We start from the raw sequence: 11,051 nt of genomic DNA, 5'->3' as shown, positions 1-11,051 counted from the left end.
AAGTCTTACCTCTTCCTCTGTCCCCTGCAGACAACTGTTTGTCCTCAGACAACAGAAGACGGGAGTGAGCCCCATTGTGGGTCTATTCTTAACACACTTCCAAAGGCATGTTGCCGTCCTGGCATTGCAGAGATATTTTGGTGCCGCTGGTCGTCCTTACAGGAGAGGAACAAGCCTCTGGGCTTGTTCACTCTAACTTGCTGTATTAAGTTCCCAAGCACAATGGTAAGCACCATCTGTACCATATTAAATACAAGCTGCTGCATCTTCCAGTGATGAATCAAGGTAGCATGCAGATATGCAGACTGTGGATTTGCTCCCATGAAATGTTAGTAGGTTGTAAATTGTATTTTCCCACAGCTGATGCCAGTTTATGACCTAATGTGTAGTCATTAATTTTGGGTATCAGGTAATAGTTCATGTCATAATCAGAATCAGTTTTATTTCCAAGTCAGTACTTACAAGGAACTTGCTTTAATATTATGATCAACTAGAACCAGATTAAGACAACTTAAAAGAAATTAAAATTAGATTAATTCTTAACTTAAAACAAGCTTTAACAAATGAAAATTTCCCCTCAGTTCCTTTCACACATGCTGCATCCACCCTCACTCATGGACTAGGTCTCTGGTGTATCCCACTATGGCGAACGACAGTTGGCTTGGCTTATAATCACTGCAGATCAATGGTCATTAGCACCCATACTGGCTCACAGTACGAATCCCACATGGTTTATTTTGAATAGACGGCAAAGCTAAGATTGGAAATATATAATGGATTCTGTTGAAAATGAATACTGTGTGAAATTGAATTTTTGTTTTGATAACATAGAACAGATAATGACTTAAACCTGCAGTTCATTTGCATGAGCACTGCAGTGCTGACATTGCATAAGGGTGGTAGATGTGTTGAGCAAGTGAGGGCAGCGATTTATTAACTGGGCTATAGCTAAAACAATAATATAAAAATATATTTTAAAAAAAAGTAAAGTAAAACCCAAACATAAAATCCACAGCAAAACACCACCCTCACCTCCACTACAGAGGAGTGACTGCCAGTGAATGGTTACCTCCTCAGCCTCATTTAAACTGGAACATACCATCTGCTCAAGTAAGCGCAGGGTGAGCTAAACAGGTGCAACTATTCCAAGAATACTCAATACCAAGTAAATAACTAATTTAAGATACTTAACTACAGTAATAGCAACATCTTAAGTTGGCAATTAGCTCACACAAGCTCACATATACGCACACCAACTTTAAAACAGTGTCATCTATTGATCAGTTTTACTCCTTTCCCTCAACTACTTGGGGGAGACCAGTTACTGCTTTCATAACGAGGCACTCCTGTTTTTCAGTTTCACTGATTGAGCAAATGACCTGATACACAAAAACACCTTATGTTTCCCCTCTAAAGCTTTCTACAAACACATCACCTGCTTTTACACCATTAACAAATATAATAGTTTGTATGCTTGATAGATTGTTTCTTTACGTTATTGGCTCTACATTAGCTCTCCATAGTTTTTAGTTTAGTATAGTTTTTGTGAAGATATTAAGTTTGTGATATGTTTTTTTTAATAGTTGCTGACTTCAGTGTTTACAATCAGATGCCTATTAAAATGTAAAAATAAAATGTTTCCTGATTGTCATGTAATATTAGATACACGTGTGTGTCCTCAGCCAACTATAGAAGTAGACATGTGCCTCCTGTTGATTGCTACAATGATGATGTAAATAATAACCCCAGTGACTGATCTGTACTCATTGTCACACAAAGCAAGGAGGCAAGGACTCTTTGTACTTATTTTCTGTCTCATCTGCTTAAACTCATTTTTTTATCACAGATGTAAGGAGCATCAAAGACAAAATAAATGTAATAGTGTAATAGTTTCCATAAATCATCTGAGCCTTAGTTTATTTTCAGAGGAATATCTGCCTTTCAGCACATGGATTACTGTCTGTAGTAGAGTGTGAATGCCCTTCATGGCTGTGTTTGAGGCCATATTGGATATATATTAGAACTTTAGCAATTAGTGCCACTTCCATGCATGCCAACTATCCTTTTATTTCAGACCCTGCCATTCCCCAACTGTACATCAGCTGGCACTTGGGAGAGTTCCCGCCTCAGTCATTACCTGATCATCCACCTGATACCGCAGCTGTTCCCCATTTCCCTATTAGCAGTGGAGGGGATTAGCATACTATTCAGCTACATTTCTGTTGTGCCTAAAAAGCCTATCCCTTATCAATGCACAGGTGCGACACAAACATCCCAACAAAATATTAGAAAATAAGATGTTTGTGATGGATTTGTTTTCCTTTGGCACCTGTGGAACTCTGTGAGGCTACAGTCTTAAGGGATCAAGCAAGCAACATTAAAGCTGCACTAAACACTATATTTTTATATGAACATTGGGTCAAATGACAATGTTAATGATAGGAGTCGTTCGCAATGATGAACCCACACTCAATGCTGCACTTTCACAGCTCACGGAGCGCTGTTAGCATCTTTAAGCTAATTGTTTTGGTTTTTTGGCCCACAACTTTACTGTTTTAGTTGAGTCTCGCCGCTCTAATTAACCTCGTTTCCACTGTTTTTACTGTACACTACTATACCTGCCCAGCACCAACGAAACACACCCAAGTTATCGGTTATCTGGTGAAATTTGTGAAGCATGTTTTGAAACCCAAAACTAAGTTAAAGGGGGGCGTGAATATTGACTTACATTTGCCAGAAACAACTCTGAATGAATGCAAATGTTGCGTGAATTGTGAATTGTGTGAATTGGCAACAGTTTGCTTAAAAAATAATGTACCTTGCTTCAAAAATATTTTCAAAAATCCTGGCATGCTGCATATTTAGCATCTCTAAAGAAATTAATTTGGCTACACAAACAAAAACTAATTATTTTGTATACTGAGGTATAGCAGTCTGCCCACCGAGGCTCTTTACCAATGCTATCTGTACCACATTACATAGAGTATAAAGCTGGACTTCCTTTAATTCTCTGAAAGGACAGCCAAATGGAATCGGAGTGATTGTAAGCTGTATGTCCTCATTAACACAAGAGATGTTGTTTCAAAGGTACGTTTGTGTGTCTGTGTACAGTATTTCAAATGTAGTACATATTTGATGTGGTTAATAAGAGATGTTTAGCAAGTGCTCTCACTAAAAGCTCACAGCACCTCTTCATTGCATTGAATTGACTTTGCAATTACCAGAGCAGCGATTGAAATGCAAATTGAAGCTATCACAGAGGATTAAATGTGTCCCTCGGTGACAATATGGCAGAGTGTAATCTCTGTATTACCACTTACTCTAAGCCATTTAAATGGTTCCTTCTGACAGAAGAAACCCTGCTGAGTCACATCATTGTATTGTACAATGCAGTACATATCGGAATATTGTGATAGCGGCGTGGAGAGCGCTTGGGATATCACTGTGAATGATGGTTTGAGGTCTCAGACATGTGACGTGTGTGTACGAAGTATGTGTATTTGGTGAATTGATCCTTTAGATTAAACAAGAAACATACACTGGGTTCATTGCAAGGGTTTAAAGTTTAATTCTTGCACAGGTTTTTCTAAACATTGCTTTAGAAGAGAAGAATTGGGAGTAGTTCTTTAAATCATATTTAAAAACAGAGAGAGAGAGAGAGAGAGAGAGAGAGATCTGAGTTTGGCACACTGAGAACAGGAACAGAATGACTCACTGAGAAGAAAACAATACAATGACAATAACAACAAAATACAGCACATGTTGAAAATATCAATGAATGAAAAAACAAACAAAAAGGGTCACAGCTACAGCAGTTGACTGATGTTAGCACGGGGAATCGTCACGATCAAAGCTGAATGTGTGAAATCCAAAAAAAGTGTCGTTGAAGAGAGGAAGAAAAATCACGAGAAAAGGAAAACTCTATGCAGAGGTAGAGTTCAGTGCACAAGGCTATGACACACACACCTAACAAGCCGACAGGACGCCCATGGTCTTTGCGGAGTACATTTTCCACCTCAGGACTTGACCACATGGCATCCACTTCTGGGTCTAGAAAACACCAGACTGGGCTGTATGCACACACACATACAATAAATAGGATATACAATCTTTGAATACCTCCTAACAGTTTGACCTCACAACAGCAACTTCAGTAATGTTACTTTCCTAAAGATACTTTTTGCACTTTATTTTTCACTCATTCAAAGCACTACGCAAAACAACAGTTCTCATTCCAAGTGCCAACAACTTTTTATATACTTCATGTGCATGTGCCCAGACACACCGACCAGACGGCCGACCCTCAGCAGAAAAGGCAGTTGGACTGATCAGTTTCCCCGAGTTGGTCAAAAAAGTGCCTCGGAACACACCAAAGAGACGAGACGTAATACGTCTCCATAACAGCAGGCAGCGCTTATCTGTATTGTCGGCCAAAAATGAAAACTGGCAGCCGATTGGACGAACGCGTCACGTGGGTCTGGTTTCTCCAGAAATTCAAAGACAGACTGTCATGGCGGCTTGTTCAGAATACCATCTCATATTGTACTTCACCGAAACGTGAAAGGTCAGTTTAAAAGATTTTCGTCAGATTTTGAGAGACTCTAGTCACACTCATTCCGCTCCCCGTTTCCGGGTTAGCACTTACCAATCAGATGGGTCATTGTGCCCGCCCCGCAGATTATACATGTCAAATCGGCCAAAATGAAGGACGACGGCCCCTCGGATGGACGACGGCACGGAACACACCGAACAGACTCGAGTCACTGACCTCGCCAGACTGTCCAACGGCCGATTATCTGGTTAGTGTGTCTCAGGCTTTAGACTGACTGGTTCTCTAGTAGCTTGACAAACAACAGAACTTAACTCACAGATGTGGAAGTTGCCAATGAAATGCACAAAATAAGCTCGAGGCTTGAAGGAGGGTATGCTGATGTGATGTCACATTTGAATTTGGACCTTCATCTGACAATTTTGTGTTATGAAGAAAAATGCATTAAAAAAACTTTTCTGTGCCTTTTTCAAACATTTCCAGGTTATGTCATTATATATTTAAGCATACAGTTCACTGTCTATTCAATGATGTGGTGGAGAAAAATTTGAGTCCAGTTGATCATAAGGAATACAACCACTATTTATAAAGTTTACATAATAAAAGCATTACTTACTCACCATTTGTGTGAACAATTAATTCATTCATTCACTAGAATGAATTAAACTCTGTGATTTTTAAGGTTTACCATCTACTACAGCGCTGTATTTTCCTATTTGTGGTTTAAGAAATGTCAAGAAAAGAGCAAACAAGGAAGTGATTTCTTCATGAAAAAAAACAGCTTGACAGTTTTCAATTATTAATAACTATGTAGCCTGAAACGTATTGTAAAAGGTAGAGCTGGGCGATATGGAGAAAATCAAATATCACAATATTTTTGACCAAATACCTCGATATCGATATTACGACGATCTTTTAGGGTTGACTATTGGTGCTTTCACAATATTTACACAATGAGATTTTAGATAAATAATCATCAGTAATGTGGATACAATGATTAGGTGGGTAAAGGCAAAAATTGAACAGCTAGAACAGTCTGATGAGTTCAGAATATGACATCACTTCACTGTAATGCAGCCTTTAAAACCAGGAAAAGACAACACTTATGCCATATAATGATATCAAAAATTGAAGACGATATCTAGTCTCATATCACGATATCGATTTATATTGATATATTGCCCAGCCCTAGTAAAAGTTATCAGAAAAGTCAAAGATATAACTGAATACATTAATAAATAATAGTTAAATAAACTTTAGCTTTAAGACTTTTCTCTAACCTTCAAAAATAAAAATAAGTAAATGTATTATCTTTCACAAACTCATTTATTTTTCATCTCCTTCATTTTCCAATTGTTAGTCTTTGCACACATTTTGCAGCTGTGTGTGTGTGTGTGTGTGTGTGTGTGTGTGTGTGTGTGTGTGTGTGTGTGTGTGTGTGTGTGTGTGCGTGCGTGCATGCGTGCGTGTGTGTGTGTGTGTGTGTGTGTGTAAGATCAGTGGATAGTGCAAGCTGTCTTAACTGCAAATGAAAAGCTAAACCATGGCTGTATTAAGGGCTGATACAGTGCCACCATTCAGCTTTGCTGACAATTTGTCCAAGTGGCCACTTGCAGTACTGAAGCAAAAACCTCATCTTTAGAAGGAAATGTTGCTTAGGGAAAATAGGGGATAGATAAATGATGTAATGTGTGCCAAGATCAAAAAAATATAGTGAAAGATAAAAAAAAAAAAAAAAATAAAGTAAGTTTGATTGATTAATAGAAAAAACACAAAAAGTTTTTTGTTTTTTTTTACCAATTAGTTGGAGGTTATACACTTTATTTAAATGATGTTATTAACAATACTATTTATTGATGTATTCAGTTATACTGTAGTTTTTCCTGACAACCTTTTACTACAATTCGTCATTAACGGGGGCCTATTAGAAACCAGTCCCTCCAGAAAAACACAATTATGCGATCGCATAATTCAATGCATAATCAGCCAAAGTCTGCATATTTATGCGGGGGCCGCATTTTTTCAAATACGCCGCACTTTCGCCACATAAATTGCCGATTTCCGCGCAAAATATGCGGGGCTTGCATGATTTCATAATCCCCGCATTTTCGTTGCAAAAAAGTCACGTATATCTTAGCAGAAAGCTGAAAAATGTTGCGTTTACTTCACACAAGAGCAGCCGTTTTCCCCTGTTGCCATGGGAACGTTATGAAGTGACGTAATTACGCAACGTGAACATCATCGAAAAGCTGCAAACCCCGCGATGAAGCCATGATGAAACCGCAGTATTTGCAAGTTCCCGCAATTTTTGCAATCGCATTTTTTAAGAAAACGTGCAGCATAATCAAGGATTTTTGCCCGCAACAATCACAAAAAAACTCTGCATTTTTCTGGAAGGACTGAGAAACAAGCATCATCGCTTAAGAACATGAATCTTGCAATTAAAAATGACAACAAATCATAAAATAAGCCTGAACTGTCTTCTATTATCAATACAGGATATACAGTATGTAACACATAACTTGGCATTTTCTGCAGAGTAAAAACATTGTAACAAGAAAACGGAAAAAAAGTGGTGTCTCCCATTTAAATCTTAATACTTCACCTTTATCTTTACTTGATTTGTCATAGGAACAAAGAATCCAAAATGTGAACCACCCCCCTCGTGTACAGTAAAAACTGATCCGATATACATCACATATTCTAACATCATTCGTTTTTGTTTTTTTTAACAGTACGACCTCCGGCATTGGTATTTACACTGTACAGAGACAAATTGGCAAAATGTATACAATCTATCTTTTTGTAAGTGGTGTTTGAATCGTCACGTAACACTTTTTCATTCATTTGGGTCCTCTCCAGGATAACACAAAACAACCCTGAAAAATCATGTGTCGTAAAGTGGCTTCTGAATGTCAATATTTCATTTGTGCTGTCTCTTTGTAAGCTGGAAAAACCACACGAAATGTTAAAGAATAAGAAAAATACTTCAGTTATTTGTTCTATTCCTCCAGTAGAAAGGGGAGAGGTGTTAAAGTAGCTTATTACAGGCACCATAGGTCAGGACAATGGCAGTGAATTGAGTGAGCTGTACAACATGAGCTCTACAGTATGTCTCACGTCTGACCGAGAGGAGTGGACCACTGTCTTCCAGTCTGTCTTCTCCCAAGTATGCATGCTTCATTGTATTGGATTACAACAACAAAGCAATGCATGGATATTGCTTTAAGGGAATAGCTGTATCTGAATGGTGGCTGGCCGGCCGTGCTGTAAGAGAAACTGTAACTGTAACAGTTGAACTCCCAGGTCCTTTCAAAGCGCCCCTGAGCTAAACACTGACTTGATTTTTCAGCGTTAGCTCTCTGACTGAGAACTTTAACTACATACGATGATATGTGGTCCAGTCAAATGTATCAACTGTACACTCAAGGTAACAGCGGAATGTACACGTCTCTGCTTTGTGTGATGCATGGACTCGCTCGCAGAGGTTTCTGCCGGATGGGAATGCAAAATAACAGATAAACGCCAACAAAACGTTGAAACAAATTGAGGAATTTTTACATTTTAAATGTGCCTGTAAGCTGTCAAAAAAAATCATCTCATGCTTCAGCTAAGAAAGTGACTGAACCAGAAGATTAAAATGAAAGGAATGTACACGGCCTCCCTCAATCAACCGTACAAGCGAGTGGAGCCTCTGAGGATTATGGAACGCTGTTGTCGTTGCCGTCTGCTGTTTTTCGCATTAAGCTTGTTCCTATATCTTTTTCTCAACTTCGCACAGTCTCTTATATATTGCCAGCTGTATTTCTGTTTGGCCTCTTCTTCTGTAGTCAAGGTCTTTATTTCAACAACATTCACTCACACACTTCAGTTTGGTTCAGCTCAGCTCTGTTTGGTTCAATGCAGGCAGCCAGTGGGACTTCTTTTATGTACAACAACCAGAGAGGGTGCAATTACACTTGTAAAAGTGCCACATTGTGTGTGTGAGTGTGTGTGTGTGTGTGTGTGTGTGTGTGTGTGTGTGTGTGTGTGTGTGTATTTGTGTACTGATCCACAGGAGTGCTGCCCACCTGGTTTGCCTGCTTGCCAGGCAGAAATACAGTACAGTATGTCTGACAGGTCTATCTCCGTGCTACAGGCGGCCAGTGTTAAGAAATGATGGCTGGACACCACCGCACCACCGTCAGGTTGTCTGCGCTCACTGACCGCTTCTTGGCTTGTTTCCTCAAGTCCTTGTATATGTCATCACACAACCGTGAGATGGCCTGAAAGATGAAACACAACAGAAATGACTTTCCTGCCAGAACTGGAAGCAAAATCATTATTAGGGGGAAACTACTGCGCTCTGTGAACCGAAACAAACTAAATACACACATTGTAGTGTTTAATCGGGTCACCGGGACCGAGAGGACAACATACGTTTATTTGACGTTTTGTATTGGCCTGGCGTTGAGCTTCGGGGTCATGTAAAATGACATCACGTAGTACGCGAGAGTCATGGGGGGGTTGGGGGGGGGGGGAACCCCGAAGCTCAACGCTAGGCCAATACAAAACGTCAAATAAACTAGACGGGTCCCAGTGACCCAAAGGACAACACAAGGGTTAAAACGAGAAAAAATAAATACACTTTTTTCACAGCAGACAGTTTGACTTGTCATAGCAGGCAAAGCACTGGTTAACTAATAACATTAACAAATGGCTCCAATCTATTAAGTGTAAGGAAGCTCTACGAGTGAGACAACATGCACAGCACCAGGGCCCTGGAACGGGTAAAACAGGGCCCAGGAACGGGTAAAACAGGGCCCTGGAACAGGTAAAACAGGCCGTGGCGCGGCTGGAGGAATATCAAGCGTTGACTTTAATGGCAGTGATTGCTCGCGGGGGGGGTGCGACGCCTCCAGAACGCAGCGCAGACGGTGGAAAATAGGGGTAAATGGAATGCAGTCGTTAATAATGCTATCAATCAAACCTGTGTTTTTCCTGCTATGACATGTACAAAATTATTATTAACTTTGGTCAAACAGAAAGTCTTTTGGACAGAGAAAAAAAGCAGGCAATGATGCATCTGCCAGCATCAACGTCGTGGCTGCTGTTTGAGATGCTTACTGCAGAAAGCCAGAGGGATAGGGAGGGAGAGACGTATGCTGAGGCAGTAAAGCTAATTACACAGCAACACAGTCCTACACCCTGTCCTTCACCCAGCAGATGATCTGCCGCCTGTGTTTTGTGCACGTGTGTTGAGCTGAGGCACCTCCAAATACTAATTAGCCAAACGGCCTCAGTTCATTGTATTCCACATCCTCAGTCCACAATACATTGGGTTCAGATTTTAAGATGGATTTTTCTCATTTTCTTTTCTGTATGAACTGTAATCAAACTCTTGTTTCCAGTTGTTTTTGCATGTGTACTACTCACCTCTAGTTTCTGGGCCTTCTCCCTACTGAGGGGTTCCAACGGGAAGCTAAGGTTGTTGGCCTCAGCCATGGAGCGCAGGTCAAAGTAATACTTGGCGTAGACGCTGGACGGCACGTTGATGTTGAACTGCAGCAGCTCCAGAAACTGACGCTCCAGCTCATTCCTTTTGTCAGAGAGAGAGAGAGAGGATGTGTGAGCTGACAAGCTTAAAATAATCACATATTTAGCTAGGAACCATAAATAAAGTTTATTAGATCTCGGAAATTGTCTGTCTACAAATACATTCTGTATAGAGAGCCTGAAGAGGAGACAAAGAGACTCGAGAGGGGGTGTTAGTGCTCATGAAACCATCCTGGCAAATCCATCACCTCACACAGACGGTGGGTGTTATTTTCACATGTACAGTACCAATACGCATGCACCAAGTAAATCCCCAGTACACCCACCAAACATAAGCCTTTCGTCATACTGAAAAGGAGTGACATATAAGCAAAAGAGCTCTGAGCATTATGTGTAAAAAAGAATATTAATCCCACATCCTGAAAATGCTACTGTCATGCATTGCCTGATGCTGCACAGCTCTGTGATCCCTTTTGCAGCGCACTGACAAACGCTTTCATCTGTTTATCTTCAGTCACGCTTGATCCATTTTGAATTGTGACCTGCATAAGAAGTACTATCCATCTCTTCTTCCGAGCCTTTGTTCCCCACCCACGCACATTTACTGGCATGCAGTAACAAACGGGATAAATTTAGACTCCACTGTAGCCAAGCTCTGCCTAATAACGGTGCTTCTTTTTTATCTCGCTGTGGCACTCATTCAGCTATTCTCATCTATTTCTTTTAGCGTTTTCTCCGCTCCTCACAATTCTTCCCAGTCTCCCCTGCAGTTATTTCACATCAAGCGCGTGCCTGTTGGGGGTGGAAAGGGTTATTCAGTAGGCTATGTTCCAGAGCATGGATTTAAAAAGACTAAAATTGATCTTCCGTGGCAATCTCTGGTCAAGCACTGAGTCACCGTCCGGTAAAATGCCATATGGGAGCACGGCAGAAACACATGATGGGCTCCTCTCACTGGAAAGAGTCC

General features: G+C 40.4%; 1 protein-coding gene across 4 annotated transcripts in view; it reads right to left on the bottom strand.

Annotated features, from left to right (window-relative positions):
* Window positions 1–7,016: 7,016 nt before the first annotated feature.
* ccny (cyclin Y) overlaps window positions 7,017–11,051 on the bottom strand; it is a 43,937-nt gene continuing 39,902 nt past the window's right edge. For all 4 annotated transcript variants that reach the window (XM_031304740.2, XM_031304742.2, XM_031304741.2 and 1 more), the window contains 2 exons: window positions 9,965–10,127; window positions 7,017–8,814 (listed from right to left, as the gene is read on the bottom strand). In XM_031304740.2, coding sequence (XP_031160600.1) covers window positions 8,698–8,814; window positions 9,965–10,127 — 280 coding nt within the window. In that variant the 3' untranslated portion in view covers window positions 7,017–8,697. The remainder of the gene's footprint in view (window positions 8,815–9,964; window positions 10,128–11,051) is intronic.

The sequence above is a fragment of the Sander lucioperca genome, chromosome 1, assembly GCF_008315115.2.
Source record: "Sander lucioperca isolate FBNREF2018 chromosome 1, SLUC_FBN_1.2, whole genome shotgun sequence".
NCBI classification, from domain to species: Eukaryota; Metazoa; Chordata; class Actinopteri; order Perciformes; family Percidae; genus Sander; species Sander lucioperca.
This window is presented reverse-complemented; position numbering and strand designations above follow the sequence as displayed.